The sequence below is a fragment of the Gopherus evgoodei genome, chromosome 9 (genome assembly GCF_007399415.2).
Source record: "Gopherus evgoodei ecotype Sinaloan lineage chromosome 9, rGopEvg1_v1.p, whole genome shotgun sequence".
Classification (NCBI taxonomy): Eukaryota; Metazoa; Chordata; order Testudines; family Testudinidae; genus Gopherus; species Gopherus evgoodei.
Window position 1 is genome coordinate 51,839,459 of NC_044330.1, and position 16,907 is coordinate 51,856,365.

Sequence of the window (16,907 nt, forward strand, 5' to 3'; positions counted from 1 at the left end):
TCTACTTTCTCTACACAAGTCATGATTTTACATACTTCAATCACATTTCCCCTTAGCCTTTTCCAAGCTGGAAAGTCCCAGTCTTAATTAATCTCTCCTCATATGGAAGCCATTCCATACCCCTAATCATTTTTGTTGCCCTTTTCTGAACCTTTTCTAATTCCAATGTATCTTTTTTGAGATGGGGTGACATCTGCACACAGTATTCAAGGTGTAGGAGTACCATGGATTTATATAGAGGTAACATGATATTTTCTGTCTTATCTATTCTTTCTTAATTATTCCCAGCATTCTGTTCACTTTGACTGCCAGTGCACATTGAGTGGATGTTTTCAGAGAACTGTCCACAATGACTCCAAGATCTTTCTTGAGATCCCCATCATTTTATATGTATAGTTGGGATCATGCTTTCCAATGCACATTACTTTGCATTTATCACCAATATTACATTTCATCTGCCATTTTGTTGCCCAGTCACTCAGTTTTGAGAGATCCATTTGTAGCTCTTTGCAGTCTGCCTGGGTCTTAACTCTCTTTAGTAATTTTGTATCAAAATTTAGAGATTTGATATTTGAGTCACCTGGCAAAAAGCCGCTCTAAACTTTACTTCTTGCTTCTGCGCTTGATGGCAGTTCGCCTAGAAATGCTCTGGCTAAGTTAAAACAAACTGGCAACAAAGAATCCAGAGTCAACATAAAGCTCCTACTAGGGCAGAGACACCCCTGAAGTCATTGGCACCAGACTCAGTTTCCTCTGTCTCTTATCTGGCAACAAACGTGCCCCACAAACATGCATAGACTGTTGAGTCAATCTGAAGTAAGCAAAAAGTGCCAGTTCTGAGTGCCATGGATTCTGCATCTCCCACTTCAGGGAGCTTCAAAAAGAAGACTACATTCTATCCTGTCTCTCAGAAGAAATAAGGCTGAGCACAAGACAGATCAGAACCCTATAAGGAAAGCCTAGACCCAGGTGTGCCTATGTTCACGTGCCTGAAGTATGAAGACCTGGCATGTCAAAAACCAGCTCAGGAAATAGCTTTGAGAGGCATTAGGCAGCAGGGGTGCGTGCATCTGACAGCAAGAAAACACAGACTAAGATGTGCTGCTTCAAGTAGGATGTTCTCTAAATCTTTAAGATCCGGAAAGTACACAATGCAACAGCCTCAGAGCCAGTATGGCAATCTAGCTACACAAGGCCGGAGAAACCACTTAAATAATTTAAAGTCTCACCCACAAAAAATTCTTAAGGAATCAAAGAAAAAAGTTCTGGCATGGAAAACACCATTCCCTCCACCTGCCGCTTGCCAGAGGAGGAAAAAAGCCAAGGTAGATGGGAAGCACACAACTTCATAACCTTTTCTCTGAACACTCAGTACCGCTAGGGAGTGCTGAGGTGGTCCCAGAAAGCACTGCTTTTCTAGAAATTTCCCAAAGCTGAACCACCTGAAGAGAATCTTACAGATGGGAATATGCTACAGTCACCTTGAAAAAAAAATAAAATAAAAAAATCATGCTTCAGGGCATAATTCAACCACGAATTGTCAGGTTAGAAAGAAATTTCCTTAATAACAGGTTTTTTGCATCTTCTTCTGAAGCATCTAGCAGTATCCACAGTCTGTGGCAGGATATTAGAATAGATCAGGACTGTACAACCACCCACGTACATGACATTTATTCTGCAAATTAAATTTGAAGCAATTTTTAAATTAGTCCCAAAGAGCTCTCGAATTAGCATCCCAATATCAAATTAATGTTAACAAATCGGATCACAATTTAGTCCATGAAGCTGGGAAGAGGGTAGGCAGTGAATCCTACATGGGGGTGCATTTCAGAAGTTGCTGTGGAGATGAAAATCCAGAGGAAAGAAGATGGGAAACAGAAAAGGGCAAGAAACAATGGAGACTAGAGAAAGCAACAAAGGGCAGAAATAATGGTGGTCAAATTTATGAGCATGCTCTCTCACTGAATGTGAGACTAAGGTACTGAACAAATAAGGGTTAGTAACCAGAGGTCTAGTTACTACACGAATGCCATATTCTATCCTGATCTTTGGAAGCTCTGCAGGTCGAGAGAGTATTTAATCCTAATCATATATGCGAGCCCACAGACCATAATTAACAATGGAGTTAACCCTCTTCAAAGAATGAGCTGTACATCACTGGACAATATGGACCACTGACCTGAAAAACTCCTGTCTTATAACAGACGTGCTGCTTATGTACACCCACTTTGCTTTTATTATGGTCACACTGCAATGCCAAGAAAGCCAAAAATCCGGTGCTCAGAACTGTTTACTAATGGCATGTCTATGCTGCAGCAGCACAGCCACAAGTTCTTCTGTTGATGTAGTTCTCAACCTTTCCAAACTACTGTACCCCTTTCAGGAGTCTGATTTGTCTTAACTACTTGCTTACAAAACCAGACAAATACAAAAATGTCACAGCACACTATTACTGAAAAATTGCTCTCTCATTTTGTCTGTATGAAATATTAGTTTTTAGATTTTGCTAGTGCTTTTTGTATAGTCTATTGTAAAACTAGGCAAATATCTAGAGGAACTGAAAATCCCAGAAGACCTCTGTGTACCCCTAGGTGTACGTGCACCCCAGTTGAGAACGCTGATAAGAGTTAATCTGACAGGCTGTAACCATATCTACACTGGGGTTGGGTCAACCTAACCACAAAGCTCAGGGCACGAAATTTCACAACTCTAGCAACATAGTTAAATAGATCTAATTTTGTGTAGACACGGCCTTAGCACTAATCATACACGCTTGTACAAACCAGCTGAAGGCATTTTGTTCATACAGGTGTCAAAGAGCACCATTCGAAGACAATGAAATTGCACAATTATAATTTTGTGCATTATCAGATTATCGCCTCTCTTTTACTGGTGTATCAGAAAGAACCCAGTCTAACTCTCAGAACTAAAGCTACGTTTGTAGGACTGTTTCGTTTCTGACCAGAATCACATTTAAAATGACTTGCCCATGACCATGTTCAAAATCTGACAAAGCTGGAAATGGAATGTAGGTACCTTGGGTCCCAAACACACCTTAAGAGACAGCTGTAATTCTGCTCAAGTTAGATGGTTAACCCAGAGGAGTTCATAAACTCTGCAGACTGAGTATTTCCACTTCAAGGCATTTAAAGTTTATTACAGGTGCCTCTGTTCTAAATTCATGAAGCCATGGTGGTCAAAAGCTCCCAATGAGAGAGGGGACAAACTGTAAAGCCAGTAGGCTGATGAAATTATAAATTCCATTATAACGCTTTGAGCTTGGGAAGATCACACAGTTATTAATTTCTTATTTTCTTTAAAAGCCACAAGATTAAAAGCTAATACCATGGCAACATTAAAGCTGCAGTATCAACTATTAAAACTCAGTAAGTCCCAAAAGTCATATTAGTTCCTGTCAACATTTGGCTACTTGTTAATGTACAACAAAATGCAAATTAACTGATGTTCTTATCCATTAGAATATCTAAGCCTTTTTTGAATCCTCCTGTTGTCCTCAGATCTCCCATGGCAATGAATTCCACAGGTTAATTATGAACTGTGTGAAGAGGAGTTCTCATTTTGCTTTTCAATTTCGTTTGATACTCCCTTGTTTTATTACAGTAAACAGGAGTGGAGGACTTACCATTATATGCCATTCATTATTTTGTACACATTTATCATGTCACCTTATTGGACTCTTCAGAGAAGAAATAAACTTCTCATATAGAACCTCTCCGCACCCCTAAGCATTTTGTTGCTCCTCTTTGAACATTTTTCATTTGTTTTTTTGTTGCAGAGTCACCAGAACAGTATTCCAGGCAAAGATGTACCACTGATATACATAACGGCATGTTTTCATATTTTTTCTATTAATTCTTTATACAGGCTAACACTAACTTTTTTTACTGTATAAAAGCACATGTGAACAGCTCAATGAAAACCACCTCTGCTCAGTGACACCCAAGTCTTCCCCAGGAGTGTTTATAATTAAATTTAGAACCTAGCAACATGCATGAGTAGTTTGAAACAGCAGCAATATATCATATGATGATGCTGTATTAATGCACTTGAGCAAGCTGGATATTTGTTATCAGTAGGAGCAAATCATGCTCCATGTTTTTTGGGTGGGAACATACAAGCAGATCCTCTGAACAGGTTACTACTAAAAAATGATAACTATGGAAAAGGGAATTATAAAACACTGTACAATAAGCCACCTTTATGTACATTAAACAGACAAAAAAATTGGGAATTGTGTTTTTAATACATTAAGAGGTATCTCTTTTAAGACAGTCTGAAAGGTGTGTCGTTTGTAAAACCTACCTCCCCCAATCTCCCTTCTCTGCTTTTGTATTTAAATCTTGAATTCAGGCCATGTGGCATGGAAGATGCAATGGTGACTGATGAACTAATGCAATGACATCATAAGAGTCAAGAGAGAGGGGAAGGAGTTTTAGTCAGACCATTTAGCAGTTTGATGACATTTAACTATAAATGGCATAATATTTGAGACACAGGAAATATTTTGTTAAACTGATAACACACAAATCCCCTAAATGAAGGGGTGAGCTCATACATGAAAAGACTGCAGGAGATATTCCAGGGGAAAAAAAAATGTAAGAGTTAACTTGATATACCTGAGGTTGAAAGAAAAGCAAGTCTTCAGATCTCACATTATTTTTGTGTCATACAGCAACTGAAATGGCACAAGATTGTTTTTACTCAAATCTTCTGTAGGTCTGTTTTAAACATTTGGTGCCAGATTCAGGCTTAGCTATCAAAACAAATTCAGACAGACATGTCTGTGTTGAAGGTAAACTCACCTTGATTCAGACCTGGATCTAGATTTTGACCTGGATCGCCTGGAGTCCTCCTTGGATCGAGATCTTGCAGGAGTGTGCCTTGCAGACTTGCCGGACCCATGAGCACTTCCGCTTCTGGAAGCAGAACGGGATTCCTGCATGCAGATATTGAAAGTCTAATTTGTACACAATTTCTGGGTGATCTAAACTCTGTAAACAAGCTCCAGTGAAAAAAAAAATGGTAAAATTCGCATCTCAGCTATGTGTCCGGGCAGTTGAAATTAGAACTGCCTAGATTTTAAGAAGTTTTTTCCCTGGTAGGCACTTCTTTACCCTGCATATGCTTTCTCTATTAAACAGATAATGCATGCATGTTTAGCAAAATATACAGGGACACATAAACAGACTAGTAATTACTTAGCGTAGTGCTTTCAGATTCCAGATTACTTCTTATCTTAACTTCATTTTTATTCCTTTTCTTCATTCTTCCGTTTCAAATTCTGACTTCTTTCATCTTCCCCACTTCACACAAATTGCTCAATATTCTATAAGTGGGACTTCTGGTCTGATAATTAGCATGCATTCACTTTCTTTTTTTTTTTCAAATTTCAGCTTCACTTATTCCTGAGCTTCAAATAATTCTCATTTATAAAACTTGTCAAATGACGACTTCCGCATTTTCCTTCTTCAACATTAACCTTAATAGAAAAAGAACAGGATGAAGAATATTTTAAAACTCCAGGATAAAATCTAGTGCCAAAACTGAAACTAGAAAAAAATGCTATGTTTTTGGACTTTTTTTATTATGATTATTTTTATTATATATGCAATTCAAGACTTGGATCTACCAATTTTTCTCTTACTTTTTACATGGATGTCAAATCAGTCTTAGTATTGGGTAACTATGCATTCTCTATTTATGCCTAATTTAAAATGAAGTGTGCAATGGATGAATTGAAGATTTACTGGTCATTTTGACATGAAAAATTTCAAGGGCTACTATATTTCACACTTCTTTAGCCACATATTTAGGTCACCACTGTGCACACATCTAATTAAACTGAGCAAACCAATAATTTTTTTTGAATTAAAAAGTACAATTCAGCTGTATATTAAATGACTTAACCGTATAATGTTTCTTTATGTCACTAATTCCACTAATATACATTATAACAACAATTTTGAAGGTGTGATTTTAAAAGTTCGATATGAGCACGTTCAGTTTGCCTGCAAACTGACCACGTGTAAGTTTTGTATTTCCATATGCAACCATGGTAACTCTGCACACAAACTGAAGATGCAATTGTGCATAACAACATTAATTCTGGTTCTCAAAATCTAATCTACTATTTATACCATTGTTTACTACTTGTATTTTTCTCAGTATGGATAATGAATATAGCCTAGTTACTTACATTTCATGATTTAAAAGTTTCTAGCCATGCCCCCTTCAACTTTCATACACAATCACAAGGCTGCAACATTTTGGGTTGCAAACACTGGAGAAGAATGTTAGTTTTGAAATATTGGTTGGTGAAGTTTTGTTTTAAAGCTTGTGGAAACTTTCTTATTGACAGTCAATTTGGAAAAAGCTTGCTATTTTATTTAAAAAAAATCTAAACTTTGAGCCATGTTTCACCTATCAGCAGCCGATTAATAACATTTTGGGGCCAAAAATTACTCCCCCTCTTGTCAATTCTAAGGATTTTTTTCTCTTTTTAACTTCATATTCCCAGCATTTGGAAATTCATACGAAAAGGTGTTTTCGTACTGGATAGTCATCAGCTGAGCCAAATTAGTTTTAATTTTAGTTTAAACCACCACATCCACACAAACCAGAGGAAAGCTTGTTTTGCTGTGAGAGTTTGTTTACAGTGACTACCATTAATGTTTAAAATATTATGAAGTGTTAAGTGAGAATTCATTTCAAATCAACAGCAATAGCAGTTAAGCTAGAAGTCAGATATTCCTCTTATATTTTTGAAAATGTAATCAACTGTACTACCCAGCTATGAAGAAAAAGGCAGACCCTAAGTTTTCTACACTAAGCAGTATTTAGCAGGAGTCATGTTTTACAGTTTCATGTAATGAAAGCTAATAGGATTTTTCTAATTAGTTGTGAACATTATTTAATCTGGACTCTCTACTCCATTTAAAGAAAAAACCTTAATCCATCCCAGAACTCTGCCTCATTTTACGTTTCTATGAATCAATTCTTCCAGTTTTTTTTAAAAATGTCAGAACTCAGTTGTCGCTTCAAACACAATTTCCTTTTACAAGGTACTTTATTCACAGTGATAAAAATCAGTAAAGGCCAAAATGTCTTGGAGATGACGCTTCCTAAACCTAGCTCAATTTACTCAGGGTTTTCCAAATTTACTCCTTTTAGGCCTGGCACAGAAACATATTGAGCATTAAAAATTCCCATTGCTTCTATAATCCTAGTTTTAAAACTACTAGACTTCAGAAGAATTTGAGCATTTGCTTCCTTTAGTGATATTTGACCAAAAGCCTTAAACCACTTGTTAACACAGAACATTGGCCTGTGTGTAGTTCATACAGACTTTGCTATATTCTCCATAAACTTCTCATTTTTAGACAAATTTATAGTTTTGTGGGTCTCAAACTTGCAGACAAAGAGCAGTACTATTGTGTGAACTCCCAACACTCATTTTAATGGCATAATTTCTAAGATTACATTTTATCCAAGAAACTCATGCCTCAAAAAGATGAGTCACTTTACCTATATTACCAAGTGCAACAACATCAGAGGTGGAACATGTTAAACCATCTAACAGTGCCAAGACAATTACAAACGTTGGCAACAGACTGGTTCATACAAATGCAGAGGTAACCATAACTAAGTGGAATTCCTTTCAAAACAAAAAATCGCAGAAGGAAACCTAAAGAGAGGAAAAAGATAATTGCTTAATATCTACATCCTAAACTAAGCAATTTGATTCTCTCTCATTCAGCTCCTTTGGATTTTGTTCTCTTTATCCTGTAATTCTTTCAACCTATGTCATGATTCTTTGCCATTTCTTTGGCAAACCCCTAGTTTCAGTCTAACTTTCTATACATTCCTCCCAGGTTCCTTTCTGGGAGTCTTTGAAGAATCTACTCCCCTCTCATCTCTAAAGAGCGCACACATTACTGCAATAATCCTTACAAGAACTAGGAAAGTTGGACATGACTCCAGTAGAACTTGTCAACACTACTCTTTCCCTTGGCAAGAAAGGAAGCACTCCCTTCAGAGTCAGATAATATTGCCTCAAGTACTAGAAGCCCATAGAGCAGAGATTCTGATGTTTCCCCACTATATCTTTATCAATCTCCTCTCATCTTGGTGCAAGCTTCTCCCACAGCCAGTTCTTACATTTTTCAGCTTCTAGTTTGCTTGGTTTTGCTCTTCCCAGTCTGAGTTTTCCTCTCTTCATACTTGTATTACTCTATGCTCTCCTCTGTATTAAGATGTCTGCTGGAGGCTTGCTATGCACAGAAGCAGCAAAGACAGGGTAAGTTTCTGCTTGTGCTATGGCTGGAAGGGAAGGGTAGCAGAACAGAAGTTGGGTCCTTTTCCCCCTAGCTCTAAGCAAGACTGTGAATCTGTCAAGGATTGTATTAGTTTCATACTACTGCACATCCCATTGGAAATTTGCTTATCCAATGTTTTACATCTAAATAGTTTTCTAAACCTCAATTTCAGAACTGCAGAGGGGGCTTATTTTAGGATTGTAACTCCCCCACCCTTTCCCTGTATCTGCTACTATATTCATTCACATTTTTCCTTCCTTCAACTTCAGATTTTGAGAGTGCATGGGAAGCCAGCAGATTCAAGGTTGTAGCTCCTGTAGCAGTCATGCCACCTATTTTTGGCATACACATGATAAAACATACACTTAATGCACTTAAAAAGGGAATACAAGAGGCCAGAAACTCAAATCTATGCCTTCTGTGTTTTCATTATTATTTGTGGCATTCCATTAATTACAATGATAGTTATGATAACAGAACAATTAACATTTATTTTACTAAAAATATGGAAAAGTTATAAAAGCAGAAATATCTCTAAGAAGGTAGATTATTTTCAAGCGTTCTCCATGTGGTGAAAGCTGTAAGGCATAAGGCAAGCACAAATAGGTAAAAGAAAACCTGTTATTTTAAAGTTTTTGTGGAAATATCTCACATTCATTTCTATAATAATTAAATGACAAGTTGCAGGGCTTCAGTTATCTTAAAGGGATACTCAACCTGAATTTTAATTTAAAAATATAAAGCTTTTTCAGATAATGCACTTAACCCTGATTTCCTGTTAATTTGAGTTTACAATCACATTTTCCCAAGTGTTTCTTATTCTTAGTCACTATGTAAAAGTTCTACTTAAGAGGGGAAACAAACTGAAAATCTTTCAGTTTTAGTAATATTAGTTACTTATAACTATAGCAGATTAATTCAGAGGTGTGATATTTAAGTTGATTGTGGCCTAATGTTTGGAATGAGCCATGCTTAAGTATTTTCAACACATGGAGTAGGCTGTTCCTCTCATACAGCTTGAATACTATTGAAATTACATAATTACTTATTCACAACTAACATTGTGACATGTTCTGTATTTATTAGTAACAAATTTAAAATTGATGTGTAAGCATGCCATAAACAGGGCATCAGTATGTTAAATAACAAATAAAGGACAGAGGGCATTCAGTACAACTATATTATCTTTCACTGGCTATGTCTTCACTAGACAAGGATGTGTTTTTAAAACTGGTAAAAAACATGCAAACACCTTTTTCCATGTGAAGACAAGGTTAGTAAATACTATTTTGAGAGAGGTTCAGTGCCTGCCACTCTTATTTGGTCATTCAAAGGAACAGGATCAGTATTTGCAGGTCTCAAACATTTCCAAATAAAAGTACACAGACCAAGGTAACCATCTATTTTCCAAAAAGGAATGGTATACTTCAGGAGTGACCAGAAGACTACTGAACCAACGTTTGGCATAAAGTGACTTGAAATAAAAGTAGGAACCATTGACAGCATTCATTGTGAAAAATGTTCCCATTTATTTCAAATCCTGGATTTTGCACAATTTACATAGTCTCACTTCATTTTGGGCAGTTTGTCAATGAATACACTTCAGGGGGATCATGCTGGGAGGCAAGCACATGCTATTTCCATTGTAATAATCACATTTTACTTGATTACTGGGCTCACAGCTTTACTACTATGAATAAAGTGGAGACTCCCCAACTTTCAGCTTTAAACAGCAAAAAGCCACTTATTGCTAGCCTTGCAAAAAAAGTACTTAAAACTACTAGAAAAGTGTCACAAAAGCCAGTGTTGTTGAAGTCATGTCACTCACAGGATATGAGAGACACAAGGTGGGTGAGGTAATATCTTTTATTCACTTTCTGTTGGAGAGAGAGACAAGCTTTCAATCTTACAGAATTGCTTTTTACCTGAAGAGCTCTGTGTAAACTCAAAAGCTTGTCTCTCTCACCAACAGAAGATAGCTCAATAAAAGTTATTACCTCACCACCGTGTCTCACATAAAACAGTTTAAAAGAGCAAATCTAGTGTAAAATAGCAGATTTGTGGTAGGTAGTTGGCTATGTTCTCCATTTTTACTTTTAAAAACGTGAAACTTATGAATCTCCCCCCCCAAAAAAACCCCAACAACTCAAGTTAGTAATATTACTCCTGTATGGCTATGTTTTATAATTAAATGCTAGTGAGACATACCTGATTTTAGGTCTTGTTCATGTCTATGTCGGCTTACGTATGCAATTTTCTGAAAATCCCCACGGTCAGGGTGATGTATAGTTTAAATTTCACACATTTTCTATAATTTCATTATTTAAGGTCCTCTTCATACCAGTGTTTTATGTTTTCACAAAGTTTTAATATGGTTCCCATAAACACTAATCAGAGATGCAAAGTAGTTATGATGGCAAACCATACTCAAACCCTGAAAGTATTTTCTCACTCAAGCAGGGCTTCGGCCAGTACACTCACATACAGCTACCAGTTTGGCAGCCCAAAGTGAACAGGGATTAAATGGTAAATATGTTCTTTTCTTTGCAGAAAAATGCTTGGTCAAAGTACAAGATGCAGACATTATGAAAAATAAGATTGGAAAAACACTAACCTAAAATTTGGTCATTCAGAAAAACACCATCTAATAATATTTAGCATCTTGAATGCACCGAAGTTTAAAAAGGAATCTTGCCCCTAATTGTTGAACATTTAGGATGTCTACACTTCAATGTAAGACTGTGTTAGAGCCTGGGCTCAAGGCTAATGCCCTGGTGTGTCTGCTGCAAATTGTGTTAAGCCAGGACCAAGACCCTGGCAGGGCTGGTGGGTCCCTAGTTCGAGTCAAGCCCAGGATCCAAACCCTATTGCTTTGAAGTGTAGCTGCAGCCCTGCTTCACAGAGATCCCAAGAATCAGTTGGAAGTATCCCACAGTTCCATGCAACAACTTCCTGAGCCCTCTTACCTCCAACAATCTGCAACCCACTCTATTGAAAAGGGAAGCTACCCCCACCACCCCTTTTGCAGATCACAGCACCTCAGGTCAGCGTTAAACCATTCTGTTCTGATCACCATTCTGCAAATACACTATCAAAAATCTCCTGGATTTGCAGTGGAAAGCGAGCTGATCAAGCCTCCTGCAGAGCAAGAGGCTTCATGGTAAAGGGGCCGAGTGGGCACTAAAGATGTCCCACACTGTATCACAATCCTAGGGCTAGACTGGCCACACTTCAGGGGCGAGTGTTAGGGACTCTGGGATATAGTTACTCTGAGTTAGGTCTGCACACTGCAGTGTGTATGCCTGAGCCCTAGGTTTGAGCATGGGTTAGGAAAGTCTGAATGTAGGGTTTAAATACAATGTAGATGCTCAAGCCCAGAGTTCCTTAACGCTAGTCAGCTGACTTGAGTCCCACCAACCCTAAGTCAGTACTACTGTCCAATGCTGGTAAATCTGTGCCACTGGAAATTCTACACATGCTACTGGAAAGATGAGTAAATGGATAAAATTTAAGATTTCATATTAACACCCTACATATGGATTTCTACGAAACTTTTACTTTTTTTGTTTTTTAAAAAGTAAATGAAAAATCCTCTGACAGATTTAAAAACTCAATTATCAGCTAATATGTAGAAATATAAACAGCTATACAGGTCTCAGGCATAATGGAAAGTCAGAAAATTTCACTTAAAAATATGTATTTTTGCAAGGTTTCAATTAAAACTAATGTACTCCATTTGGGTTATATTGACAAGCTTTTTTTTTTTTGGACAGATATCCAAGTAATTCACTTCTCCTTTTCTAATTACCTTCATTTATTATATCTGACCAGCTAAAGATAACATTTTTGCAGTAAACACTGTTTCTGAAGATGTCATTTACTGTACCATAATTGCAATACTACTTGGTTTTCATAGCTAATGTTCTGCCCCTTGTGAGCATGAAGGATAATACTGTCCCAATAATCACTGTTTGAAAAACCAAACTTCAGGGCTTGTAATTTCAAGTCAGATGCTACTGTCCAGATATACAAGTCACCTTTAAACATGGTTCAGTAGGCCAAAACATCTGCGCAGACTAAAACTGTAGCTATTTCAAGGGGCAAATTCATGATTTTTTTCAGACAGATAATTAAGAGTCAAAGTTCAATGTATAAAAGATTAACTTACACAAGGAACTGCAACTTTTGACTATTAAACCTTCAGAAGTGCATTACTATCTGCATAGTGTAAACAAGAACAGTATCATCACAAAATGCAAGTATCAGATATGTTGCAGTGTGGCCGGGCAGAACCATTGGGAACTATCTTACTGCCATCTGAAAGATCTTCCCCTTTATAGTAACTCCTCATTTAAAATCATCCTGGTTAAGTTATGTTGCTGATCAATTAGAGAACATGCTCACTTAAAGTTGTGCAATGCTCCCTCTTTTGTATGGGAGCTTTGGGAGCCACCTGTTTTGCCCACTGCTTGCAGAAAGAGCAGCCAGTTGGAACTAGCAGGGGGGACTGGCAGCTCTCCATTAGCTCCCCTAAGTTCCCTGTGCGTAGCCACCCAGCAGGCTACCAATTGCTGGGCAGTTCAGCTGTCCCGCCCCCCACTGCCTTGGAGCTGCTCCCAGGAGCCTTCTGCTTCCTGTGCACAGGAGGGTACGTGCACATGCTAATGTGAGGGTGTCCTCCTTCTCCCTCCTCCCCCCAAGAGCAGGGGACACAAGACAGGGCTCAGGATGGAAGGAGCTTGCTGGCAGCAGCTACTCTGCTTGCAGATCTACTTAAAAAGGCAAGATACTTAGAGGGGGTTAGCGTACTTAAAGGGGCAATGCCCATCTGTCTCTCCCACACAAGGTGTGTTTCTGTCTCTGCCATGCTGTTTCCCCTCCCGCCATTGGTGCTCCCTTGTAGAGTGTGAGGCTACATTAACAATGTGTTAACCCTTGAGGGCTCAGCCCAGTGCTAGTTCATCATTTAGGAGTAAGGCATTCCCTGGGAAATATCCCACCCTCTTACTCCACCACCTCAACCAAGCTCCACAATTGTCACTGATGTGTACAGTATTGTTTAAAACTTATACTGCATATAAAATATAGTCTTGTCTGCCAAAATCTCCCCCCTCCCCCTTAAATCCCCCTATTTACATTAATTCTTATGGGGAACTGGATTCACTTAACATAGTTTCACCTAATGTAGCATTTTTCAGGCTCATAACTACAATATTAAGCGAGAAGTTACTGTATTTTGATCTACCAGTGATCTAAGGGGCTAACTGTATAATGCACAAGTCTACAGTATTTTTGTCTGAGCAATTATGCTATTCCAGTTTTTGGGAAAAACACATTCTAAGACTCAACCACCCCTGACAAGCCTAGTAAACTATGAAAAGTTATATCGTGTTTACAAGCAGTATAAAGTTTGAGACAGCGCTCCCCTAAGAGTTGTAAACACAGCAAGAGCTCAGACACAGCTCTATTCTGGCATCCCCTTGACTCAGGCTCTAGCAAATGCAGTGGATGTCTATGCCAGTACTGATGGTAAAGCAGGCTGGCCCTCCCCATAGGCTATCCCTCTTCCCTCAAGTGCTATGTGCATTTTTAGCACCATCAATAGCTTCTGGCTATTGACAGTTTGTCCAAAGCGGTCACACCCAACCATTAATAGCAAGACAACAAGGACTCTACAGGCAGCGTCAGTGCCTCCAGTAGTGAGGACAGGAACTGGAGCGTGGAGGCTTGAGTTCCAATCCCGTCTCCACGGTGGCTGGAGTGGGACCGCGCCCACGTTACTTAATGTCATCTAAATACCCCATCCCTTACACGGAAACACCAATGCAGAGGAAAGAGAAGGCTATAGCCACGCTGACTGCCCGGGCACCCGAACTACCAGCCCCCGAGAGATGCTCTGCGGCAGCGACTGCCGGCAGACGGGTGGACACGCCCCGGGCAGCGCCGGCAGAGGCTCTGCGCCAGAGGGGACAGATGCCCTAGCCAGACTCCGTGCTTCGACCACGAATGACTCAGTGGCTTCAGGGCGAAGCTCCCCGCTGCCACCACGTGCAGGAGACACTGGGGCGGGGGAGCCAGGAAGGACACTAGCCCGTGTGCCCCTGGCCGCGAAGCCCGCGCAAGGCACGTCCTGCCGAGGAGAAGCTCAGGTCGCACCCGCCAGCACGCGGCCGTGCTTCCGGGGCTCGCCTGCCAGGCCTCCGGCAGCGGGCCCCTGGGCACAGGGCGCACCCGGCCTCTCGGCCATTTTGTCCCTTTGGCGGGTCACCCGCCCAAGATGGCGCCGGGAGGACTCACCATGGAGCACGCAACCGAGCAGCTAGAGTGTCCCCGCCTCCCCCATTAGCAGCCTGGCGGCCATTTTCCCGCGCCAAACCCAGCCAGCCCTTACGGACGGGCCTTCCAGCGCGCTCCCCGCGGAGGCTCGGCCGCGCTCTACACCGCCCCCTGCCTGCGGGCTACAGGCCCGCCGCTGCCTCGCGGGGCCGTGGAGCGGCGCCCCAGGCCAGCCCCAGACGGGCCAGGCCGCGCTGCCGCTTTGGAGGCCCGGCCAGCTGTGCACTCAGGCTCCGTGTATTACCCGCTCGCCGTAGTTCTGCTCCCCGCTGTCGCTCATTGTCCCTCGAAGGCTGCCAGCAACCGTCGCACTAACCGCCACCACCGTCCGGAGCCAGCGCTCTCCACCACGGAACGGAAGTGACGTGAGTCCCTCCCTGGCTAGGCCCCGCCCGCTATGTGAGGCGGTCCTGAGTGACCTGAAATTCCCTTAGTGACTGGATGAGCGTAGCCCCTCCCCCCGCCTGCTCCTCCCCCCGGACTGTGGGTAAGACTAGCCCCTCCCCTCGCCCGTCAGCCCCCGCGCTGAGTACGCGGGGCGGGGTGTTTTGGGGGCTGGAGTGTATGTAGACTGAGAGGGGTATTGGGGGGGTACTGAGGTGTGTCTGTGCACTGGGAGGGATATTTCGAGTGTGTGGGGAGGGTGCATGTGTACTGGGAGAGGTATCTGGGGGGGTTTCTTCTGTGTGTGTGTGCACTGGGAGGGGTGGTTGGAGTGTGTGGGAAGCGTGTGTGTACTGGGAGGAGTATTTGGGGTGTGGGAGGGGCATGTGTGTTCCGGGAGAAGTATTTGGGGGGTCCTAGGGGATGTACTGGGAGGGTTATTTGGGGTGTGGGGGGGTGTATGTGTACTGGGAGAAGTATTTGGCGGATGCTGCGGGTGTGCATGTAGTGGGATGAGTTATATGTGGGGTCCTGGCAGGAGTACCTACAGCCTCAATCTCAAGGTAGGGGGAAGTGTTGTGCTCTCTCTCAGGGTGGTATATAGCATGAATTGATGTTTCAGTGCGATAATTACAAATTTCCAATGTACCTGACAATTTCACAATGAATGCAGTTTAAAAGATGGGGATTTTAAACCCTGTCACCAGTAAGATATTGCCTGTACTACTCATATTCTCATGCTACATACAGAGAATACCTGCTCTAACCAGTCAGGAAAGGAATAATCAGTCATACATTTTTCAGGGATTAAATTAGTGTTTACTGAGGCCTGATTTACGCGACAGTATATGTGACAGTATTGTCAATATAGCTATTTTGGTCAGGGGTGTGAAATAAACACACTTCCTAGCTGACAAAGGTGTACCCAGGGCCGGCGCTTCCATTTAGGTGACCTAGGCGGTTGCCTAGGGCACCAGGATTTGGGAGGGTGGCAGACTGCTCCAGTGGACCTCCTGCAGGCGTTCCTACGGATGGTCCGCTGGTCCCGCGGCTCCAGTGGAGTATCCGCAGGCACGCTTGCGGCAGGTCCACCGGACCCGCGGGACCAGCGGACCGTCCGCAGGAACGCCTGTGGGAAGTCCACCGGAGCCACGGGACCAGCGGACCGTCCGCAGGAACGCCTGCGGGAGGTCCACCGGAGCCGCGGGACCGGTGAGCCAGCCCTGCGCCTAGGGCGCCAAAAACCCTGGCGCTGCTCCTGGGTGTACCCTCAGAGCCCTCTAATGTAGGTGCAACTTATAGCAGCAAAAGGCATTTTTCTATTGTCATGTTAACACCACCTCCTCCAATGATACCAGCGATGCTGACAGAAAAGTGCTGCATTATTAATTTTGTTTCCAACATCTTGATTTTATGCTACCCAAATGCTCATATTTTCCCTCTTTTTACTCTCACCTTTCCATATTAGTTTAGTCAGGGAGGGGGTTAAACTAATAGCAAAAGGATTGAGTGGAAAAAGGGAAGATATGAACACTTAACACAAAATTGAGATGTTGAGAACAAAATCAAGGAACCAAAGGACACGAAGAGAAGAAATTCTTGTATTGCCTATACACTAATGGCGGGAGCCTGGGTAACTAGCAGGAGGAACTAGAATTGCTCTTTTATGAATATCAGTTGGGATGTTGGAATCAGTGGTTATAACCTATTTAAGAAGGATCAAGTGGGCAAAAAGGGATGGGGAGTGGCACTATATCAAAAATGGCATTACCTGTTTCCAAGTCATTGAGAACTTGGAAGAAAATGATCTTGAATGCTAATGGATCAAAGTCCCAACATAAAATACAAGAA

At 41.3% G+C, this 16,907-nt stretch overlaps 1 protein-coding gene across 1 annotated transcript in view; it reads right to left on the minus strand.

Annotated features, from left to right (window-relative positions):
• The window catches only part of TRA2B (transformer 2 beta homolog), a 34,105-nt gene extending 19,012 nt beyond the window's left edge, over window positions 1-15,093 (minus strand). Inside the window, exons 1-2 of the mRNA XM_030574353.1 lie at window positions 14,917-15,093; window positions 4,824-4,957 (exon numbers count right to left, since the gene is read on the minus strand). Of these exons, the coding sequence (XP_030430213.1) occupies window positions 4,824-4,957; window positions 14,917-14,952 (170 nt within the window). The 5' untranslated portion in view covers window positions 14,953-15,093. The remainder of the gene's footprint in view (window positions 1-4,823; window positions 4,958-14,916) is intronic.
• Window positions 15,094-16,907: the final 1,814 nt, after the last annotated feature.